Raw genomic sequence first — 24950 nt, 5'->3', positions numbered from 1 at the left:
ACAAGAAAAGTAGCTCTAAGGAACTAAAGAAGCTACCCCCTCTTTTAGTCTTTACCTTTAAAATCCTGTGCAGTAAAAAGCAAAGTTGTGGGTGGTCGTCCACTCAAGCTGCTACTTCACTGTCGCTTTTTGGAGGGGTGGGGTTTGGTGATTGGCGGTCAGTGAGGTGTTGGGTAAACACTCCTGAGTATTCTTCCGTTTTAGTGAACATCTCCATTCGCCATCATATTTCTAGCAGGCACTTCAAAGGGACCAGGCCTCTCTTCTTCCCGCTAGTCAGGCGGAGGAAACCATCAACCTCCTCGTTCTTCCCCACACAGATCTGCAGAGGGGGGAGAGCAGCGTTGAGCAGGAGGAGGGGCAAGTGACATTTAGTGAAGCGAGGGAGTTTGTGGACTGAGGCTAAACGTGAACTGCATTGGAAGACATTACATGCTGTCCTCGGTAATCTCAGCAGTTTTCCGCATGCATTTGCATATGTTTTAAATTAATTCAGTGTGTGAGTGCTGTAAAAAAAAAAAAAAAAAAAAGATATATATATATATATATATATATATATATATATATATAGTGTAAGTGATAAAAACGAAACATGTGAATTTCATGTGCGCTCACCTGGGCCTCTTTTACAGTCATCTGGCCTTTGTCTCGGTTGCCTTGGAAACCAGTGGTGACCTTCCACACCCTCTCGCCTGGCCGAACCCGCTGCACAAAGTTGGCTGGGAAAAATCCTACCTTGTCTTTGCTTTTCCCCTTGTTAACACAATCAAAAACGGACACATACACACAAATAGACAATTTATGTTACTGTATTGGGACTGTACTGGAGCGAGTGAGTAAACAGTAAAAACAGTAAAACAAGAAAACATCTCCGTACAAAACGTCTAAGGATCATCTCCCTCAGTCTGCAAAAAAAAAACAAAAAACAAAAAACAACTTTGCCTGGTGAAGCGAACTCACTACACTTCAACCATCTGCCTAGTTACATTTCAACACAAACAGCAAAACCAACACATAGGCAGCTACACCTCAGTCCTTCACAGTCCTTGACTGAGCATACACAATTGAATACTCTGCATTTTCATTTTTGTTTACTTGACCAGTTGCCTAGATATGACTACATTTTTATCACAGGAACAAAACAAATTTGGATGAACCAAAATAATTAACAAGGAAAATGTTTTTTTGCTCCATAATTAGCAACATGAGCACTTGAACCAAAATGGATCTGCATTTTCAGTCCTCATTCCCCTCTATTCTTCTCAGACTCTCTGGCAAAGACACGTATAAAGCTTGTGAGCTTCAGAGTCACGTATTTTGCTCCAATCCCGATAAAGGCTCCTCCATAGGAGATTTCTGTGGCACTTAAACGGCACTTTTTTAATTGTGGTTTACAAGGTATGAAATTGCAATTTATCTCAGTAATTTAACAGCGTTGTAGGCTTTTATTTTATTTGTATTTAACAGCGTAGTTTTATGTCACATCTCTAAGCATGTGCTTTATCACCATAAGCATTTCAGGCTGACTTGTAGTAAACTGATTTTACAAATAGGGAAGAATAACAACGCTGCCTTTGTTTTATTTTGATTTCTCCAGTATTCAGGCTTGAACTATATGACTTTGGAAGGGAAAACATATAATCTAATGACGTGTTAAGTACATTTCATACGAGCCACTTAAAGGTCTTAGTTAATTTGAGGCAATTTAGACAAGCAAAATGACCTGGAGCAGTATGGCTACCATTTTACTGCCGTGTACATCCTTCTGCTTTCCCCTTTTGCATGGTTTATGTAAAGACCTGTCTGTGCTGTGGCAGGTGAAGGTTAAGATCTTCAGATGGCTCATTAAACACAGCCTGCAATCTGTCTTCAGCCTCTCTTCCTCTGCTACACATACATGCCTGATGTCCTTCAAGCACATCCACCGACTTAGCATCTCGGAACAGCTCTGATTTGAGTGGCAGTGCTTCACTTACTGACTATGGCTGTGTAAGTGCCAGCCCTGTGGGGACAATCCTGAGATTTTTGGTGAGAATATTTTACTCATCTATGCATCTATGCATCTGTTCGTCAAATGAGACAAATTACTTCAGCGCATCTGAACAGAAGAAGACTTTGTCCCCACCTTCCACCAGTCCTCATTGGAGTCATCTGTGACTTGAACTCTGTCGCCAGGCCTGGAAAACAAAACAAAAAGGGATTTATGCTACTTTAGTGCACTTTAAAAAGATATTTCTTCCACTTTGCTACAAAGTGATGTTTGAGTCTTGTTTGCGTTGGAAAGGTTTTCATACTTGACATCACTCCTCAAGAAAAGATTTCCTATAAATACAAAACAGGCTTGCTTCATGTACACTATAGTAAATGTCACCATAAAGTTGGTTATTTATCTGAGGGAACGGCTCTGTCCATGTGTAGAGACACCTCATGTGCTGTCTTCTAGCACAGACGTATCCTCCAGACTAGTGGTGGGTGTTATACCACACTGAGTGATTTCTCACACCTACTCACATACAGACTTTTTCTTGTCATACACTCGCAGCTGTTTGTCCTTCCTGGCCACCTAGCACTGTCCCTCCTCCCACCCCGAACCCTTCAGCCCCCTGCGATCATCCCGCTGAGGTGGCAGATGGTGTGTGATTGTTAGGAACATTTTGGCCAGGTAAACACTTCCTTCTGTCTCAAGTGATTACTTTCACACACCCAATTAAATAAAAAAAAAAAACTGGACTGACTGTAGCTCCAAATCGTTCTTCTCCTGAGGCAGGAACTTGTAGAGAGCCACATAGGTGTGGATGGAGTGGACCTCGACCCGTTTGGGAGTCTGACAAGAAAACAAATGCACAGAGAGTGATTTGAAGATTGTGATCAGCATTTACCTCGTGTGGAGGCCTGAAATCAAGTGAAAAGGAAAGCTATTTTGAAAGGGGGTTGACAAAGTGCAGTACTGCCGAGAACAACAAAGCGAAAGATGAGAAGAATGCTGACTACACACCTTCAGACTGACCCTGTCTTCTGAATCAGCCTTCTCACTTTCAGGAGGGGTGAGCACTGGAGACGCAGACACATAAACGCAAAGAGAAGGGGAGAGGGGGAAAAAAAACAGAAAGGGAAAGACGATATGTGTCAGAGAAAGTAAGGCCACGTGCAAAAAAGAGAAAGAGAGGAAAGAGATGAGGGAGGAAGAGAGGGGGAGAGAGATAGAAAGGCTGCAAACAGAGGGGAGGTCGAAGTCAAGGTCATTAACTGTAAAGTGGCAGGAGTACAAACAGAGATGATCCCCTCTCCTGGGGCTCTCTGTGTGCTGAACACACACACACACACCTCTACTTTCAGCTTGCATTGCTCCTTTGCCCACAACATTTTAGAATATTGAAAGAATCTCAATATTTTCACTTCCCATCTATCTGCCTACTTTTTAATTAACCTTAAAATAAGATGTATCTCTCCAACAGAAGATTTTATTCTGAGTTTACAGTACTGAAATGCTGTTATGGAAAGATCCATCATAATATGAACAATGACTTCATAATGAATCATTCTGTTTTGGGATTCTTTCCATTTCATTGTTGGTGTGAATTTGTTTTTCATTGTCAAAATGACAGTTTTAATGACATTTAAATGACATTTTGGTCAACGTACACACTAATTCGGCAACATCTTTAATAGGTTTTTGTAATTTGGGTAACTGGACATTTTGCTCTATGTCATTGCTCTTTCAAACCTTTTTATTTCTAACTCAGATATTTCACCATTTTTTTTCCACGCAGATAAAGGTTGTAGTAGGTTTGGGGGAAAAAAACCCCAACAAACTAACAGACTACAGATTAATAGTTAAATGTCCAAAGGAAAAGGATTTGACTTACTTCCTGGGATGTGTTCCTCTTCAGCTATTGGCTGGTTTTCTAGTTTGTCTTGATATTTTTCAGCCTACAAAAAAGAATAAGGTGCAGCCAACAAAATCAGAAATATTAATTCCAGCGAATGACTGGGCTTTTGTCTTGTGTGCTTTACTACCTCGTGACAGGGTGATTCTGAGATACTGCCAAAGCTGGAGCGACTCATCTGAGCCAGTGACGTCCCATAGCGCAGTGCCTCATACACAGGGTCAACAACGCCGTTATCTGCTTCTACACACGGCCAGACACCAAGGAACAGAGCAACACATGTGCAGTTTTATAGCTGACACACATACACACACAATGACCTGTCGGGCATTAAGGACTGAAGTCTACAGACATTGTCATTTGTCATCCTGGGATTTCTGTTGTTCGGTGTTGTGATAAATCAGCCAGCGTTTCCATCACTCACCCTGAGCAGCAGGAGCCTCTCTGACCACACCAAGCGGATCGATGGTTAGCAGAGGAGAGCTGAAGTTTCTCTTGAAAGCTCCTGTCTGACAGGCCGGCAGCGAGACGTGGAGGACAACAGAGGAAGGACAAATGTTACTTAAGGCAGAAAAGGGGAACAAAAGGGGTACAGTAGCTGTAATATTTGTCTCGAAGACAAAAGCTGTGGTTTATCTGGAAAATAGGCAGCTTTGATTGAAGCTGGATGTTCTTTCACTATTTTCAACTCAATTGAAACAATTCCAAAGCTGATACGCTCAAGTACTGTGCTTCATGTCATCTCTTGCACCTCAAAAAATGTTCACTTATTCCCACAACGACTTTGCACGTAAAATGATTTGTATGCCTTAAATCCATCTTTTGCAGTTAGGAGAACAATGAGGCCATAGTTAACTCATGAAAAAGTCAATGCTGTTTAATGGTATGGGACAAGATGTGAACCCAGGACATCTGTCAAAGGAAACAACTAATGCTCATTCCCCATCTCTTCTTTTTTCTTTTACATTAATGAATTTCACGCTTCTTTTTAGCACTGAAAGGAACTTGCTAATGCAGAAAAGCTGCATATGAAAGTAGTTTGTTGGAGGCAGCATGGCTGCCTCTATGCTTCTCTTGCGGTAACCTCTAAGAACTTTTTTTTTTTGTTTGTTTTTTCATTTTTACATCATGCTTGTGTTTCAGCTGTTTTCTATCTCAACTCTTCAGTTTATGGACTGTAGAAGAGAGAATAGAACTCATGATTTCACACAGACCATAACTCAACAATAAGCTCATTCAAAGTCTTTCAGGGTTAAAGAAGGAAAATTAGTCGATTTAGTTTTCAACCTTGGCATATGCAGGTCAGATCATCTGATATGAGCTACTCTTTCAAATTCTTGCAAAAATGTCCTCCAAGACTGTCGTATTTCTGATGGAATCGGACACGTTTTCTCTTGTGCCTTCAAGCTGATTTATCCACATGGTCTGTGTACTGAGGCTCCACAAAGGTTCCTCTTTGTGAGAGGGACAGCAGATCTGCTACTGTAAACGCTTTGATATCTGATTGTGTTTCTTTATTTAGCAGGAGAAATATGTTTAGCTACAGTACATGAGTCATCAGCCGAGGAGATAACATTACAAAGTAATGTTTTTGACAGGGAGGCTGTGATAAATCTTTTCTGTGTTCTGCAAATAGAAACAGGTTACAAAGATAGGATCTCAGCTTTACTTCTTCTCATCTGTGTTACAGTGATATATGCTGAAAATGGCACGCCATCAAACAAATGTGTTTAGCTCTAGTAACTTATTTTCTGTCATTCTGTCGTTCAGGCCACATTTTTGTTTTTTCTAGAAAAGCTTCCCTTGTTTCAGCTTCCTACCATCAATGTTTCATTAGGAAAAAAAATACATATTTTTCATGATGTAACAAGTATAAACAAATTTTCAACGGCATCATCCTGAACTTAAAAAATTGTTCATGACATTTTAAAAATTTCATCTAGCCATCCATAGCCCCCCCAAAATGAAAAAGAGACTAGAATTTTGATATGTTTGTATTTCAAAATAAATAATTAACCATTAAAATTATTGTTTATCTGAGAATGAAGAATATTGGAGGATGGATAAAATTATTTCTGCTGATGGCCTTGTCGATGAAATGTTTCAGCTCAGTAGAGACATGCAGCTCTGGCCAAGTGTCTTCGAGCTTTTTATCTGCAAAGTGTTCATTGTCTTTGTTTTCATCCATTTGCTGCAAAATCCTTCAGGGAAACCCAGGCCACAAACAAAATAAAAGAGCTCTGTGTAAACTAACTTGGCAAATGCTTCACTCACTTCATATTATGCTAATTAATGAGCAATGATTGGCCTCATCTTCTGCCAGTCCTCCCAGCTGAAATAAACTAACGTGCTCAGAACTGATAATTAATTTCCTCTGCATCAAAAACTTTCGCTTTCACGTCAAATAGCTAAGAGCTATGTCTCATTTCATCTCAGCAAATCTGAAATGGACACTGTCAGACTTTAAGACAGCAAGCAAGTGAGAACTTCACACTCAGTTGAGATCACAGACAAGTCCACTCAAGAAAAGTGTGTGTGCGTGTGTTTCCTGCAGGAGCAAATATTTTATGCAGAGCTCAGCAAGCCTGTTTCTTTAATCAAACTGTGACACATCTTTTAAGTGTAATTAACATTGATTAGAAAAAAGTTGTCATGTTTCCAAGGTAATTTAAAGCCTCTTGATTCTGAGGACATTTTAAAACAGCTGGTCATGTACGAGTGAGCTCAGCAAATGGGCTGAGAGAAAACCAGAAGGCCTGTGGTCATTGATATTCATTTTTTCACCTTGAATTACTCTAATTTACATAAACACAAGCTAGCGAAAGTTGCGTATTGATTTTTGTTTTAATATCAAAATTTATTTTATCTGCTCATAATCATCCACGTGTGCAACCTTTAGAGAATTTCAAAGTTGTTGCTGGCCAGGGTGGAACTCACTTTTCCCCACCAATCACATGGATTGAATTGTAATGTTGCCAACTAATTCTGCAACAAAAGGCCACTTGAGAAGCTTTACAGTTCCATTTAGTGTCCAATGTGTATGGTCAGTATATCATGGTTTCAAAACTACATCTGAATAATTGCAGCCGTTTAAATACAATCTAAGTAAAATTTTACACTTAACACTTTTTTGTCAGCGACGCCTGGACCCTAGGTTAGGTAGATTTATAAGGAGTAGCATCGAACTCCATGCAGTTTCAGAAAAATGCCTAATCCTTGCTTTGATGAGTGTGCAGTGATCGAAAAGGACACTGCTGATGGCTTGGCGAGTGCCTGCCGTGTCATATCCTCAAGGGATTGTGAGCGCCTCAAACACAGTGAATTTCACACCGAATTAGCCAGACCAGCTGGTACAAAGAGATATTGATTTTCCAACAGCACTGAGGAGGGAGGGTGTAACACGCAGACAAGACAGAGGAAGAGACGAGGGTGTGATGTGAGAAGAGCAGCACATACGGCAGGAAGAAAATGCTGAGTGAAAAAAAAGCAAGGACCTGGCCGCTGACACTTCATCAGCATCATGCTCTACTGCTTTTTGCAAGATCATTTTATCCAATTGTTATCTTTTCATACATTTTCAGTGTCTTGGTCAACTTTGCAAAGGTCTGGTCAGTCTATGTTCCATTTATAACCTGTACCTTTTTGTGTCTGCAGGTGTGAAATGAGATTTATTCTCTTTTAGAGAATAGAAGATGGGTGCTTTGAGGGCTTTGAGTCTAAGCATATTACCATGAATAAAAGCCATGCCAACTGAATGAAAGAGACATTTACAGCATCCCTTTGCTATTTGATTCTGCTGACACTGCATTCTGGCTTAGTCTCTGCCTTGCAGGAAACACGTGCCTTTTTAGTACCGAACGGTAAGCCGATTAGCTCAGAGAGAAGTAACTATGGTTTAATAATAATAATAATTAAAAGCAAGCCAATCTGATGGGTGATTAAGTGTCTTTTCAGCAGTGGCATTGTTCTTTTCCCAAGACTGAAGAATTTCATGAGAATGATAAAATAGAGGTGTAAAACATGATGCTAAAACAATGTTAGTCAATTATATATGCCACTGGATAGGTTTCAAAACCAGCCAAGTGAGGCTCGAAGAACATCCACGAGAGTTTCACACTCCTGTTAGCACGAGATGACTGAACATCAGAAAGATAAAGGTGTCAGAACTGTGATAGGATTTATTGTTTGTGGTCAGAGCATTGAAGCTTTATGAAGGCATATAGGCTATGGTAGTGAAACCTGACTATGCTGCGAGACAGTCTGAAGCGCTCTTACCTTGCCATTACAGGGCTGCTGGGACAGCTCTGCTGAGCACCAGAGGTGGGTCGCCATCTTACAGGCTTTACAGCGTAGTCCCTGCTTTGAGTTCCCTGCAAAAACACCAACATTCACTTTAACTCAAGACAACATTATTTGTGTGGTAAGTAAAAGGTTAAGGCTCCTGCAAACTGCAATACCCTGATAAATTTAAATGTCATGGTAATAAAGGGGAAATAATGTAGACTGTCTGGATTCACCTATTGTGCAATTTCTTATTATTTTATTTTTTAATTATTTTTATTATCTTATTTTTAGCAGATGCTACACTTTACATTTATTGTATTCAGGAGAATTGTATTCAGGATGATAAACTTTGCAGTTGTAGGTGTTTCAAACATTAAATGTAAAAGTATGAAAAATTCATGTATGCATAAAAGCTTTGCTACTCACTTAAATTTTTAATTTTTGCAAGCTTATTTTTGAAGACTAATAATTGTGCCAGATGTGGGTCTTAAAGAACTGTTGTTGGATATTAATTTGGACACTTGGGTGCTTTGTGGTGTGCATGTAAAATGTATTTAAGTGCTAAATCCTAGAGCCAATATTCAAACGTACTCTATGAACTGATAAAGAAACATATTTTTTAAACGCACTATGCAAGCATTAAGCCGAGAGATGTCAGTATACCCTGAGGAGGAAAAGGTAATAGGCTTGTTGTCAAGAATTTTTATAGGTACAGTGTTGCACTGAAGAAATGGACCAAATCCAAAATGCCAACAGTGAGCATTGCAGATTATCTTGAGTAAAGATGTTTAAACCATCAATAAACCCAAATAAGACCCAGGAGCAAAGATGCCGATGCCTTGACAAATAAACATAAATCTCTCTGAGTAATTACACAGTCTTGTTTCTTCTAGTTTGGGCAAACTGACTCTAAACTGCAAACTACAGTTTAAAAGACATTTGTTTTAGGACACACTCATTGAATTTGTGGGAGTCATTCAACATGATAAATGAAATCTTCATTTTCCAAAGACAGTCCTAAACCAAATTAACTGACCTACCTTGGATCATGTGTTTGCATCGCTGGCAGCTGGCCGGCCTGCGGAAGACATGCTCCTGGAAAAAGTGAGTCTTGATTGGTTGCACTAGCAGGGCCTGAGTCTTTGGCAGAGTTTTGGAGGTGACAGACAGTGAGGGACTGATAGACGGTGAGTGTGATGACAAGGACGGGTTGGGACTGAGTGATGGGGACAGAGAGGGAGACCGCTCATAGGCCAGGGGGGACCCGGAGAATGGGGGAAGAGATGATGGTGATGGTGATGGTGGTGGTGGTGTAGTGATGAAGCCTGAGGGTAGGCGGGTTTCCCCATTGCTGCGCTGGAAAAAGTTGTCCATACTCTTGCTGCGCATGACTGATTTGAAGGACAGGGAGCGTTTCAGACGCTGCAACTGAAAGATAAAACAAAACAATAATGAAGGTGTTCTTCTACAGGCAATTGCACACACAATACAACACACACAAAAGGACTTGCAAACTGAGCCATACTAATGCATACAATTTTGGGAGGGTTGGACACTGTCCATTAAAATGGATGAAAACATGCAAACACACTGTGAAGCACATTAGCTACATTTTGGAATTTTAAACAATAAGTAAGGATCTTATTTTCTGATGTTTGGTCACACACAGCAGTAACAAGCAATGAACAAAACATTGACAAATGATCACCTTTTAAGTTGATACTGCAACTGTGCTGGCAAAAAAAACTGCAATCTTTAAAGGCGGGCACAAGTCACTTAATTCATAACAACACAGGAAACATAGAGGACCTAGTAAGTAACCCTTTTTTAAAATAATGACACTTTAAGCTATATATACGGACATTATTTAAGCTTACAACAGTAGATGGCAAACATATCCATCACAGGGGCTGTTTGTGTTTGAGAAATCATTCTATTAAAAATCAGTCTGTCAGGTCTACCCTCCGTCTGTCCTTGCCCTGTCAGGCTGCTTTTGATCTTCTTTAGTCCTCCGCCCCTCTTGTTTTTTTTAGACCCACTCAAGTCAATAACCCTTAAAATTCACATTTGATTAGTTTTATTGAGCGGCTTGCACCTTCCCTTTTGATGCTGTAAGTGATGCACGGCGAACATCGTGTTTATCTTTACCTCAAACTCCCTCCTTTTCCCACATGCTTGCCATCCAGCGCACTTGGCTCCGATAAAGGGGAACTGATAATGATAAACAATTACAGTGCCTTCACAGCAATGGGACCCAATATATGGAAATAACTGTGAATACACTCGTGGCCTGGAGAATGAGGGCAAGGATATAATAGGTCCCTTGGACAGAGGTGTGCCTCCTCAGTTTATACAGAGCTCATTAGCTGTGTCTTTTTGTGATTGTGTTGAAGACATTGCTATAATAATCATTATGCTGCCTCATACAAACCTTTGTTTGGTTTATGGCATTCATGCTTTTTCCTTTTAGTCATGTAGGAAAAAGAAACACTGAAGGAGACTATATTGTTCCATCACAGTTTTTATGTGTGTGAAAGTTGCATCCTAATCATGTCTATTGTACCACTGAGCCTTGAAATCCACCTCATCGCCCCATCTTCTCTCCTTCACAGAAAATTTGATCAATAGCATTGAGCAGCTTCCTCTTTTTCTTCTTTAAGCTACAGATTTACAGATGCCAATTAGTTTGAGTGATGAAAAGAGTCCTTTCTGTTGACCCATTAGTGAGTGCTTCTCATAAATGTTTTCTACAGGGAGCTGAGTCCATGCTTTCCTTAATGGCCTTTTCTTGGCTCGATTGGTCGCCCATTGAGTAATGGATGTTCCCCTCTATTAGATTCCTTTTTTTTTTTACTTTGTTCATCTTCTCTAGGATGAAGGCTTGAGTTCCACGGGAAAAGGAACAGTTTCTGCAGCCACAAACTAGTCCACCCATGGCTGATAATCAATAAGTTAATATACCTCTGCGAGCTTTTAGAAAGATTAAAAAAAAAAAAAAAAAGACACAGGGATTTAACTTGGCTAATGAAAAAATTAATTATTTTTTTTAAGTAGATTTAGATATAATTGGACATCACTGACTTTACCCTGAACTACTACAGTGTATTGGCAGGAGGCAGTGAAATATTTCCTAGCTTTCCATTACAATCTATAGGGTCTGTATGAATGAAAGTTAGAAATATGTTATATGGGAGGTATATGGGAGGAAGTGGGAGGTTTAATGCAGTTCATCAGAGGGCTTATTATTCAGCTTCAGTTACTGCTACCCCCCCCCTCTTAATTTTTAAAGTCATTTTAAGTGCTATGAAGGAAATAGACTGGCTAAAGTGTTTTATGACCGTTTTCCAGATGTACAAAGATGCTATATATTTTTTGCAGCTTGGCAACAGCTCTGGAGGCTGTCTTAGTTCAGCAGTAGCCTAAGATAAAAAGCTGTGCATGGCTGGTAAATGTGGATCAAATTGGGTCCTTTCTGTGGGGCATTTTTATACCTTCTGGAGTTAATACTTGGTTACTTACTGAAATTCAAATGAATTAAACTACTAAATTTCTCTGTTACAGGATGGAAACTAATTAAAATACACAACTCTATCCCTAAACATGTTGCTAAATCTATTAATCCATAAGGATCATCAACCAGGTTTTAACATGTGGTCATTAAACACACGCACTGACATTACTGATGCACTAAAATATAATTAGTTGTTGCCAAAATGTCTTCACACACACACATCCCATGAGATATCTTAATTATCTTGCATCTTTGTTGTTAGTCAGAAGTTCTAATGAATACAAATCTCCATATTTCTCTGTATTCTTGCGTTTCTCCGTAAGGTGTTGAAAAGTCTATTTATGAATCACAAAGCTGGAAACGCATCACACTCTGAACCTCTGACAGCAATTAGCTCAGCTGTAGTTTCCTAGAACAGACAGTGGTTTGAGGAAGATGGTAAGATCAGAAAATAAAAGACAAGGAAATCATGGAGACAGTCAAAGGAAAATGATGGGTAATGGGTAAATGTGTAAAACAGATGGCTGAAGAGAGCATAATAATAGATGAGATATACTGAAAATACCACAGCACCACTATCAACACCCACACCTTTGAAAATCCATTAGTGCATTGAGGCCTTATTCAATCACCACTCTGACAGATGCGGTAAGATGAAATACAATGGAAAGACAAAGTAGACGTCTATGCCTTGTTGTACAGCTGTCTGAGAATGAGCGCAGAGCAGTGAGATGTTTGGTGAAGGCTTCTATAAATAGGCTGTGGTGAGGACTGCTTGGATAAATTAATGATTAAGAAGAGGGGTAGGTCTGTGTTCACACAAGATGCCTGTGAAAGGCGAAGTCATCCTGCTGCCATGACCATTTTATTAAACAACAGAGGAGATACGGTAAGGAAACTACTGAGAAATTGCATCACGACAGAAAATCGACGAATGGTCATACATCTGACTGCCTCATTAAGTTTAATAGCTAAGCTTTGTTGTCTAGCAGTTCTCAGAAAACGCCATTTATCTTTCTGTAAGAAAACATGAGGTGGGTAAGGGATCCTGTAACAGTCCCTAAACATGGTGCCACAAGGATTTAATTAGAATTCACTAATGAAATGTTGGACTGAAACACCAGTTTTCTTTAAATAATTAACAATGAAGAAATGGAAACAATAACCATCCTGTCAGAATATGCAGGTGAAACACATTTGCTCTTATCCGCTATACTGAATCATTTGGATAACAGTACTGAAAGTTACATCATAGACTTTTTACATAAACATTAGTTTCTATGTGAGGCACATGAAATATTTACATTTCTACCAATCCTAAAACTGGCCCTGAGTCCAGAATAGTCTGTAGCCTCTATGCTGCCACTTTATCTGCAGTTAAAACAAAATGGAGCAAGTCACTGTGTTCCTAATTGTCTGCCTGCTCTGACACATGACGTGCCCACTGCATGGTCGTCCTCAGGACACCTCAAGCTTTGCACGACATTCAAAGTCTTACTGAGCACACTGGAACCTGATTAAGTTGGATCTTTGTCTCACAGTGACCTGACGTTTAAATTAAAGGTGCAGTTCCAGTCGGACATTGTTAGGTAAAAGTGCAGCTACTGAAATCACCCTTTGTACCAACAAAGTTTCCCTGCAGGTGACAGGGATTCAAACTAATTGACAGTTTTCTGCAACAGAAAGGAAAATCTGTTTTCTCTCTACAGTTGTATGTTAGAAATTTTTAAGTGTCTGAGTCGTCTGACACTGTCCAAAAAGGAGTTGTGTAGATGTGAATGTTAGGATTGTTAGTAATCTCATTAAAGTTTTAACATTTGCTGTTTTACATACATACTTTATGGCTCAATTGACTTTTCTGTATTATTTAACAAATCTCTCCATCAGATGAAAATTATATAATGAAAGACTGTAAATCCTGCCAATAATAGGTTATGAGATCTACAACTCAGTAATATGGGGGGGGGGGTAAGATGAGAAAGAAAACTGGAGCTATATCTCTAATCTCCTTACACCGCATGTTAATTCAATAGGTGAAAAGCAGGGTGTCAATCAAGGTAAAATATTCTTCCATGCTTCTCTCGTCACATCTGCAGCTTTATGTGGCTTCCAAATATCTAACTATTGTTCAAAAGGCTGTTTCTTAGCCATGCAAGAGTGTCTTAGTAGCAAAGACTGCTCCAGCTCACATGCTGCCTGCCTGAGTGTGCAGCAAAAGAAGCTTGCATTTCCAAATCCAGCCCTTTAAAGGGTTTAACTACACAAGGAGCTTTTGTGGTTAACATTAGGTGGCTGTCACAACGGCTCTCTGATGTTCACACGGTGGTGGTGGTGGTTGTGGTTTGGGGGGAAGGGTGGGTGGGTGGGTGGGTGGGTGGGGGTGGGGGTGGGGGGGTGGGGGGGGTTAATTGATAATAATTGATAAGGGTTCACTGAAGACACGAGGTTGGGGAATGATTTTCAATTAACCAATAGCTTCAAATATTAAACAGTTCTAAAACATTTTGTCTTTACACTGTTCTTTCCCTTGTTCTCAGCGGCACCCAGAAATATCGTGTCATTAATGAATGTGAGAAATAAGGCTGTTGGCACATCAATTTTTTAAACTTTGAGAAGCCTTGAGTCAGAGGCATATGAACTGTTCCTAAATAATTATGTGGAAGAGAAATAACCCGCATCTGTGTAGAGTGTTGTTTAATGGATAGAGATGCTTATTAGACCTATTCCCAACAATGAAATAACAGTTGAACAGGCTCTCACTTTCTCTATATGCTGTTTCAGGCATGCACTGTGTGTGAAATAAGCGATAGCCCATTAAAAGTCCAATAGTTCCTAACGACAATTAAGTGGTAATTTCGCTGGAAATGCGAAACAATCTCTCTTAAGACACCCTGTAGCAGCTCTGATACTACTACGTTTTTCTTCTTCTTTGTGCTGTCTACTCTGGAGCTTCACACTCGATTGCTCCAGATCTGCACTCCTGTTATCTTCAAAAACTGCACTTCCTTTGTGATTATTGTGCATTGACAATTTTTGCCAATCCATCTCTTGCAGTGAGACAGGTGAAGTACTGCACATCCTCCTGCTTTTTGATGGTGCATTTAAATTAGTCATTGTCTGAATTCAGTTAACATTAGAAGCAAAGAACAAGAGTACTGAGAAACAATTGAGGTGCCAAGCTATTTCATTATATTATTAGTGAAAGTTTCAATCTTACAGATTTTCTCAGCCAATAGTTGAAAGGAATCATTAATAATTAATTTCCTTTATTTCAAAGGCAGTGACTTACTAGCAGTGTGCTCTTGAAGAGTTGGCAATAATGTCACATCATCGCCAGTGCAAGTCAATCATTCTGACAGGTCAAACACAAATATATCATGGTCTGTCAGAAGTAAGATGGGTGACTGATGTCCCCCAGCTAACAGTGATACAGACGAAACAAGCACAGACAGACCGAATACTCTTTCTTCAGAAATGTCATCTACACACAGTACAAAAACATGAACGGTATGAACACGTTCTGGTACACATCAGCAGTATTAGGAAGTGAATAAAGGGAAATAAAATGTCAAAACTGTCAGTTGGTCAATTTTATAGCTAAAGATTTGTGTAAAATTATGTGTTTAATGAATTGTAAAAATTATATATTGGATTTTTAGCATTTTCATGTTTCCACAGTCATCAAAAGTCAGTAAAACTGAAGATAAGAAAGGTGTGAAATTGACTCTTAATAAAGAATGAACATTGCAGTTTGGTTGAACGAACTGAACCATCAATCCTGGTCTTGCAGAGTTCTCATCCTACTCTTAAATCACCTTCAACCTTTCAAACACAACAACAATCAATCACCTGTCTCTGAGCACACTGCAGTCAGAAAGAGACTAGGGATGGGAGAGATAGAGACTGAAAGATGGTCAAAGAAAAGGTTTTGGTTTTCATTTAAGTGGGCCAGTCAATAGAAAAAAGACAGATAAATAGCCCTAGCGCAGAGAAAGAAATTAATTAGATTAGAAAAGAAAAAAGCATGCTGATAAGAAGGATACTGAGAAAAGAGGGTGCTTAAGTGTGAAGGGCAAAGTCGGAGAGAAACAGTCACAATCATTTCACCTCATAATAATATCTGTGTTGGCTGAGAATGTGATGAGCCATGTAAAGACCCTGTGGACTGGGCCATAGCGCCTTGCATTATCAGCATTTAAGCCCACTATCTTCAGTGAATATTAAACTTTATGTAGTGGAGGATTCTGGCAACATGGAGCCAAGAGGAACAGGAAAAATGCAGAATCACTTTTTTTTTTGCTGAGAAATGAAGCTGATGTTCCTACGGTAGCTAGTAGCTTAGCATATAGACATCAGCGGGAAAGAAAAAAAAAACCACCTAACCTCTATAGCACAAAAATTAACATATAATAAAGTTTGCATATGAAAAAAAGGTGCTTGTGTGCTTTAACAACTGCTCTGATTTTTATTTTTAACTCGTCACACAAATTAGATATACCATGAAATGAACTGTGAGACTTGGTAGGTGGAAATGGTTGCCTTTTCACAAGCCAAACTATTTCCTCCAGTTTCTATTCTGGTCCTTGTCGTCTGCTGTAGGGTGCTATGCTAAGCCAACTGGCTGCAGTTTCATATTAAGGACACAGATACGAGATGGTGTCAATCATCTCATCCTACCTTTGACAAAAAAGCAAATAAGCATTTCTACCAAAACTTATTGATATTCTTTAAGCCATTGCTTCGTCACCGTCAGTAAACGGCACCTGAATAGCATTAGTGTCTAGTGATTAGAGATGAATGATAATATTTTAGGAGCTATCACCTTGCCTGTAGGTGGAGGAGGTGGAATAACTATCCACTCAATCACAGTGTCTATTACAAGTACTCTCGAAAGCTGGTGGGCCCACTTAGCATTGTAATAAATACTCAGAGCAGAGGGACAGGAGAGACGAGGAGGAAGAGGAAAGTGAGAGATGAAGGAGAGCTAAAGAAGTGATGGGAAGGTTTCCACAGAGATTAAGTAGGTGGACCTCAGAAAGATACAGACAAAGAAACTTGAAATTGTTATGAAATAAATGCAGCAATATTCCATAAGAAGATTGGAAGTGACATAAAGAAACAAGTGAAGCTCCAGAGACAGCCCCAGGCGGACTATAAAAGAGACCCTGGTTGTAGAACATATTTGATCTTTCCATCCCCTTTTCTTTTTCATTCTTCATCTTCTCCTGTGGGATGTGAATCAGTCCTGGCTGCCAGCAGGAGCTTGGCAACCACAGAGTTACATGGGTGACGCAGCTCAGAGGAATGTTTCCTCCCAGTTCTGTTGTGTCTGGACAGCCATTTGTGTGAATTATGACCCAGCCCCTAGCTAGACACAGCAAACATCTGCTAGCTGATTGGCTCATAAATTCACGCAGCCCCCCTAACGCCCACCATCCATTGTATTGTCTGTAGTCAAATAGAAACAAGAAGCCTGCTCTGCCAGGCTTGTTCTTGGTCCCTGTGGCAATGACTAGCAAGGAATTGCCATAATGTGATTACTTGCTGCAATTGCTGCTGAAATTGAGGCTGTTCTTGAAGCTCATTTGAAAAAAATTATTTGCCGAAGATTTAGGTCAAGTCTGAGAATGTGAGAATGTAGTGAGAACAAACTTCAACTCCATTTTTTGTCATGAAAGATCACTCAAAGACCTCAAAGATCTTTTTTATTTAAATAGTGCATAAATGGACTGAGGTCATTATTCACTTCTGGGTTGTCAGCGAAGTAGACAACTGCCTTATGATACAAGATCTGGAGGGACAATGGCGCTTCAGCAACTATCTAGAAATGTGCACCACAATATCTCAACGTTGTTGTTTTTCAATTAAAAAAAAAGAAAAAAAAAAAGGAATTTTCGGAAATCTGAAGGGAATCTGACCAAGATGACCACAGAAAAAGTTACAAACAAAAAAAAATAAAAATAAAATACAAAAATCCAGCAATGTATCAAACAACACTTAAAACAGCTCAAAGGATAAACTCAGCCATTGACTATATCCTGAATCTATCAGATTCAACTATTAAATTTGATTTTGCTGACAAAGTCTAGTGGCTGAAGCAGAAAACGTGATGGCTTTCTTTCAGGTCAGAATGTGGTTAATCAAATGAATCCTGCAGCAACTTGGATGCTGGAACAGTGAAGTGAAGCGGGATGGGGGAGTTTAGAGGGAATCAGGTGCTAATTTTCTGCCCTTTGGGATCATAGCAGGTTAATCCCATCATGCCTCTTCGCCATCAGGTGCCTACTGTTCTCACAGGGGGGGTGGGGGGGTGAAAAGCCACTAAGCTCATAACTTCTTTACTACGTTGCTGTGACATGTAACCTTTTTTGTATGCACACAAATAAAAAAAATGCCTCCTCTGCACCTGCATCATAATGAATGTCTCTACAGATGAGGCGACAGACTGAAGAAGGGAGTCAGTGTCATTGATAGTGTTACCCTTTCTGACAGAGTTCACTCTCTGCACAGGAGCCACAGAGAGACACACCAGCCTGCAGGTAACCACCCCATCAGCTCCGTCAGACAGAAAACTTGGACAGTTAATGTGGACAAGTCGACCTTCCCACGCAAACCAAACGAGGGGGGGGGGGGGGGGAGTGAGTTGAAAACACAAACAACGATTTCTGAGGCTGGACCTGGAAACAGTTCACCGTGTGTGGTTACCTTTGACTCCGGCTGGCTGGGCACGGTGGCCGGAGGTCGGTGAAGGTTTTGAGGTTCATTCTCTTTCTCGCTGATTTCCGTCATCTTGGCTTTTGTTGTTGTTGTTGTTGTTGTTGTTTGTTTTCCTCCTTCAACTTGCCAAACTTGAGCGAATTTAATAATAAGTCCACTTCCACCGGTGGGGGATGGAGGGGGGTGGAGAAACTAACCTCTCCTGTGTTTAAACAGCGATATAAGCAGCTTTCGGCTGTCAGGTCGTCTCTCTCCGGCAGCCTCCATCCGGAGGGGGGAAGATGGAGGGGGGCAGTCAAAGTGCAATGAAGGTATTCCGTCAAAATGGTGCCGACTGCTTTCAGACCTCTGACTTTAAACTGGAAACGACACATCCGCAGGCTCTCCTCCGCTCCTCGCGCACACTCGAACGCGCCTCCACCACAACTTTGATTTCCCCGTGACAAAGTGCTCGGCTCCTCCTGATTGGTCCACGGTGCGGCGTCGGGATTGGCTGAGGCACGATGACGTCAGCACGCTCAGGGTGGCACAGGCTGCAGGTGAGGAGCAGATGAGCTCCGTAAAGTTGGTGCAGCTGCGAAAATGCTGCTGTTCGCTTATTCTGCTTTTTCCAACAAATCGTGAAACATCTGCAGCCCTTCAACTCTTGATGTACTCATGTGAAATGCTCAGCAGGTTCCAAGAGCAGCTGAAGGTTAGAGGGCTGGTAAGAGAAGACCCTCCCACCTATACCTCTGTGTTCATTTTCATTTTGTACATTTATTTTATATTTAATATCTTCATTTATTGTGTACAATGACAATAAAGCTGAATTAGTTCTAATCTAAAATAATGATTACTGTCTTTAGTCACAATAAAAACAAATACCAACCAAATCTGTTAAATGGTCACTTAAGCACAACAAGTCTGCCTTTATCCAGATACTTTCTTTGGAAAGCAAGAACACAGAACACAGAAATCACATCCTGAAATAGGTTACCTGCTAACCTGAGGTAAATCCTATGTAACCCTGGATAGATAATCCACTGACTAAGAATAAATGTATGTAATCTAGAATAATGTTAAATAATGATAAACCTTTAGAGCTCATTTTAGTGTCCATTCTGATTCTGGTGCAACTGATATAAATGCTGATTAAAGTCATACAGCACAATATCTGAGGGCCAGAGGTGATTAGATGCAACAGTCCAGAGCGAGCCAAGCTGGGGTGGCTGATTCAGCACCGCGGACAGCTCCTTTCTGCCTGCCTGCCTCAAAGTGTGTGTGTGTGTGTGTGTGTGTGTGTGTCATTAATTATCAAGCTTCCTTGCATGTAAAAATTGCACATTTTCATACTCAGCCAATTATGTCTATTTTTAGTGACAGAACCCGGCTTATTGAGCAAAGCTAATTTTTGCTTGTTGCGTGAACAGTCTGTCTACAATATGAAGTGTATTCCTCCACACTGGGCTGAGCATAGCAACAACTGAGAACAAAAAGAATTGCACTGAATTCTAATGATTGCTGCTTCTCACCCAAGTAAATGAGTGAAGTTCACTACATGACGCTGTTTATACGTTTTAACAGATAAAGAAATGACATCTTTCTGTATCTGTCTTTATCTATCAGGTGCAGAGCAGGTCTTTACGTCAGACCTCAGAGCTTTTTTGGTGCCATTTATCTGACTCAACCATGGCTGGCCTTGAGCAGCTTGACATTGCATTGAAAGCCTCTGCTGTTCTTCATAACTGGAGAAAATATTGAGTTGTGTTGTGGTGCAGTTGGTAATTATGCAAATGAAAGGCAATTTTATTATTATTATCATCAATGCAAGAAAAAGCTAAATCAAACTGTGTGTGTGTGCGCCAGACAATGAGCTTTAAAATGAACTAAGTGAAGTGACTGTGTGCTCTTACTCCTTGTGTTACTCTGTTGCATGTAGAGTTTCTCCAAATTGACACTCGTTATACATACAATTATATCCATGTATGCTTTTGTTTCCATGTCTCGGCTCATTTTGCATCCATCATTGTAAAAAAACACTGAAACTTTTATTTTTATTCAACTGAACGTCCTCATGGCGCTTTATGAATTGATGAATTTATTATGAATTAACCCTTTCATAACAAAGTACATTAAGTACCAGTAACAGAGAAAAATAGTGATATCCTTTTCTCTAATGTAATGGAGCTGTAGTTGGTATCCATTTTGCAGGATCATCGTTTATTAACAGCTCAAGGGACCTTATTTTTGCTCTACTTACAATACACTGCCTTTCATCCATCCACTCAGTTTGTCTCCGTCTCTTTAGACACATACATAGTGTATGTTTGGTGTATAACTGTGTGTAACATACTTTTAAAAACAGGACGGAGCAAAAATTGCATTTCTCAAGACAAATATTTTCACCTTGGTTACAAAAGGCTTATTAAAAAAAAAAAGTAAAACATACATGTGAGACAACATGGGCTTGTTTTTGTTTGTTTTTTAGCAAAAACATAAATAATTTACTTTTTTCTTTTACTTTTTCTTTGGCCTGCAGCTCAAGATGTCTTTCTATATTTCCCGATCTGCCATACACATTACACAAGTCATTGCACACAACCTAAAGTGTGGGACCCTGCAGTCGTGTGGGTGTGTGTTTTAACCGTGTGTGAGAAGTGGAGCTGCCAGGAGGAAGAGCAGTGGATTAGGTCCTGTCTCTGGAAGGCACACGACCTGATATGACTCTATTTAATCTCCCCATCTACTCAAATTAGCATATCCCCATTCTCTCTGTGCCCCCCTCCCCTTCTCCTCTCCCATTTTTAAATCCATCACTCCACACAGCGCCTCTACTTTGTTCGTTATCGCCTCTCCTCCATGCCAATTCTGTTTTCCCATCTATTGGGAGAGCAGCAGGAAGTCCAGTGAGGCAGCTGACATCAGCACTTTCTCAGTGCAGGGCGGCCAGAGAGTTTTGTTTTTTCTTTGAGAAGCTTGGTTCTGTTTGTGTTGTGGTTTGCCTGGAAGCTGAGAGCCTCCCATGTGGTGCTGTCTGGCCACATTTCAACATAGATCCTTCCCAACAGTGGTAATCGAGGAAGAATTAGTTACAGTGACCATCTAAAGATTGTTAGCAGAACAAAAAAATATGTTGACTGCATGAGGGATTTGAATTGCGTTTTATATAAGCAGTGCCCAAAATATGAATCCTTTTTTTTTTTTCAAAGTAGTCTGTCTTTAATAACATTTTTTAACTCTGCAGCACGAAACAAAGGCATCGGTCATTACATGCATTAACACTGCACTGAAAAAAAACCCAAAACTTTGATTTCGATACTATACTGGAGACTGCAAGTGACCTTGTTAATGCAAATATTATCTCCCTGTCATCATATACCCAACTTCAAAAGGAAGTGCAGGAAAGTAAATTAAGTATATACACATCTCTCCCAAGGCTTACGGCTCTGCCCTCCATGGGGCCAACAGATTTTATTAAACTAAATTTAGCCACATAAGTCATCTGGGTCACATCAAAGTTGACATAGACGCATCAGTCAGCTGCTGACTTTGGCAAGTCACATATTGTATTGGTCTCAAAAGGAAAGTATCTGAACAAAAAAAGGACATAAATATGATGTAGTGGTAAATTTATTGGTACTAACTTTGGAAATAAAGTTTTTACAGGGCTTGGGGATTACTACGGCTCATAACGTAGACTTATACAACTACTTTCCCCTTTATTGCTCCGGAAGCTCTTCAAATGTAATGATCATTAGCTCTCTTCTGGTGTCGCAGCTTGAGGCTACATTAGCACTTGTGTTTTGATAAAGCAGTTTGTTCAACATTCGTTAAACAGCTTTTGATCTGACAGTAACAGTAATAACAATATTTAGATTTTGGAAGTTGCCAAGTGCAATACATGTTAAAAAAATGTACACATTTGGATACACGGGGCTGAGAAAATAGAGGACAGGATACACGTTTTTGTTGTTGAAAGAACTAAACGTCATCCTGCAAAGCTGCAAGTCACTCAGCCTTTCTTGAAGCTGTAGCCCACAAAGTGACAAAAGCGCATTATCTGTCACTTTATCCTTTTACATTTCAATGACAAAGCTGAATTTAAATTCTTTGATGTAATGAACACCGATGATGCGTGCCGTATCTGGGTCAAATGTTAACCCACTAATTCCTGATAGGAGACAAATCTCTTTCATGATGTAACAAGCAAACGTTTGCCCATGTGCGAAACAGCCTTGTTTTTTATTTATCACTTTGAAGAGTTTTTCACCATAAGCCTGCTCCGTGTGGAATACATGGCCCACTTCTTGTTTGCATGGATTTGTTTTGTGTGTGTGTGTGTAAGGCGGACATTTTTTTTTTTTATTCAAATGCTCAAGTGTGGTTCCTGTTTTTTCATGACGAGGAAAAAACATTACAGTTTGTCAGAATCCGATGATAATGTGAGAAGTGACTCCCCACAGTACAGCTGATGTTGGATCCTTTCTAACACGTTAACTGTGAATTGTTCGGAAATTTATCAAGGTGTGAGTTATCACAGAAAGAACTGCATTTTCCGAGAAGATAGAGCAACTAGAGTTATATCTATTATATCTGAACGAAAAGCCACAAGATACTCTAAATATACAGAGAAGAAAAAAGTGTTAAAGACACTGCTAAGAGATAAATCATTAATAAATGTTCCAATAAAGAAGAAAACTGTGAGTCAGGAGGAGCCAACAGCCCCGGACGTTAACCCACTTAGAAGAAAATAAAATGAATTTAACTTAATAACATCATGAAATTAAATTGTCTGAGCAAAACTTAATTATATGGAAATAATTCTTGCTGCCTCTCGCACTCGATAACATCATTACATGCTCAGTGAGCAGTCCGAGACAGATAAGCATGCCGTGTTTATCCAAAAAAAAAAAAACATGGTTACAGTGTAATAGTGCTGAGATTAACACACTTCCTTTATATGTGGCGAAGTATTTATAATTTATATACGCTGAGTATGTAAATCGGCCATTTGATTTAGGTTACTGTGACAGAAGAATCTTCAGCCTTCAGTTTCGTCTTGTTTACAACAAAACACTCCTGAGACTCAGCAGAAGAGTCTGAATCCAGACTAGCTGTGAGGCCTCAATGGTGCTAATGTGAGCAGACTAACATGGCTGCCATTTTGGTAATTAGCTGAACACAAACCAAAACTTGAATGTAGAAGAAAGTTGTTTTTTTTTTTTTAATCTTTGTGATACATGGTTAACCAAGGACTTGATGGTGTTAAGAATGGAAAGTAATGCTTGCTCCAAATTTCATATCAACCCAATTGTGGAAGCGCCCGTGCTAATGCTAATGCCTGCTAACTGCAGAAACAAAACACGCTTCTGGAGCATTTGTGCTTTTGTTTCCACTTTTCTTTCCATTATATCATCATTGCACTACACTTCAGAGTGACATTTGTTTTTATTATTTTACGAATCCAAGTTATTTCTGGTTTTGATACAAATAGGCAGAAAACCAGATTCAATGGCAGAGACAGGGTCAAAACTATTTGCCTAACAAAGCCCCACAGGCAGATCTGCAGTGCCAAGTGCTGCATTCACAGACAGTCAGCGGCTGACGGCATACCTGTGCCTCAACATATGGCTGTCTGTCAACGATATGAGCTTAGAGCTAAGAGCTACATCCCAACGAGTACACACATTGTGGATTTGGAAACCATTTTCAGGTCAAGGTTTCAGAATACATGCATTAATGAGAGGATATATATTTGTGAGCACACACCGGCAAAAGGACGTCTCTTCATATTAAACAAGGGCATATTTGAGTGGGCATTCACATCATCTACAATCCAAACCACTCTCTGTCAGTTGGGACACAAGAGCAAACTAAGTGGACAATATGCAGAGGTCAGAAACATTTAGAGATTATGTAAAGGAGCCGATTTTGACTACGCATGTTCATTTTCACATTGTAATGAAATTAATATAAACCACTTGTTGCGTGGGGGTCAGGAGCCCAATCTAGAAATGTAAATGCACTTCTTTATACGCTAGACAACAAGGACAAAGCAATTCCAAGTGATCTACACAAGACTTTATACAATAATCCAGAGTTAATATACCTAACACAGGGTGCAGGCAAGTTACAGAAATGAATGTGGGAATATTTGGGGGTATTAATGCCTCCTTAAAGAAGAAGAACCACATTATAAGTTAAGATGCTACACTTAGCTTATATGTGTTATATTAAATTTTAAAAGTAATATGCAAGACTCTTGGGACAGAAAAAAAAAAAAAAGTCTTCATAAACCCAGAATGGAGCAACAGCTTCACAATACAGCACAATGGGTGGCTGAGTGAGTTATTTTTATCATGATGATTTTTTTCAGTCACTGGAAAGAGATGAGTTATCGGCAGCCGTGCGAGAGAGAGAGGGAGATGGAGAAAGAGAGGGACGGCCGGGCAGGATGGGCAAGTGGCCAGAATGACATTGGAGTTTTTGTTCAACATGCCAAAAGGGTTTGGCACCTCCATTCTTTGACTCACAACCCAGTCCCAAAGAGATTATAAGGACAATTGCAT

At 39.9% G+C, this 24950-nt stretch overlaps 1 protein-coding gene across 1 annotated transcript; it reads right to left on the bottom strand.

Moving 5' to 3' along the window:
* Window positions 1-223: 223 nt before the first annotated feature.
* Window positions 224-18471, bottom strand: LOC115060307 (SH3 and cysteine-rich domain-containing protein 2-like). Its single transcript, XM_029528192.1, has 11 exons — window positions 18388-18471; window positions 9212-9599; window positions 8163-8257; window positions 4312-4396; window positions 4018-4130; window positions 3867-3930; window positions 2996-3051; window positions 2736-2824; window positions 2126-2177; window positions 616-753; window positions 224-322 (listed from the first exon to the last, which is right to left on the bottom strand). The coding sequence occupies exons 1-11, from the start codon at window positions 18469-18471 to the stop codon at window positions 224-226; spliced, it is 1263 nt and encodes a 420-aa protein (XP_029384052.1).
* Window positions 18472-24950: the final 6479 nt, after the last annotated feature.

This window comes from Echeneis naucrates, chromosome 19 (assembly GCF_900963305.1).
Source record: "Echeneis naucrates chromosome 19, fEcheNa1.1, whole genome shotgun sequence".
Taxonomy (NCBI): Eukaryota; Metazoa; Chordata; class Actinopteri; order Carangiformes; family Echeneidae; genus Echeneis; species Echeneis naucrates.
The sequence above is the reverse complement of the archived record's forward strand: the minus strand, read 5'-3'. Positions and strand labels throughout refer to the sequence as shown.

Coding starts and splice junctions, on each gene's coding strand:
- LOC115060307 (XM_029528192.1), bottom strand. CDS start 18,471: ATGACGGAAATCAGCGAGAAAGAGAATGAACCTCAAAACCTTCACCGA. Junction 3,931..4,017: donor CAGAATCACCCTGTCACGAG/GTAGTAAAGCAC, acceptor TCTTTTTTGTAG/GCTGAAAAATATCAAGACAA. Junction 323..615: donor TGACTGTAAAAGAGGCCCAG/GTGAGCGCACAT, acceptor CCCCCTCTGCAG/ATCTGTGTGGGGAAGAACGA.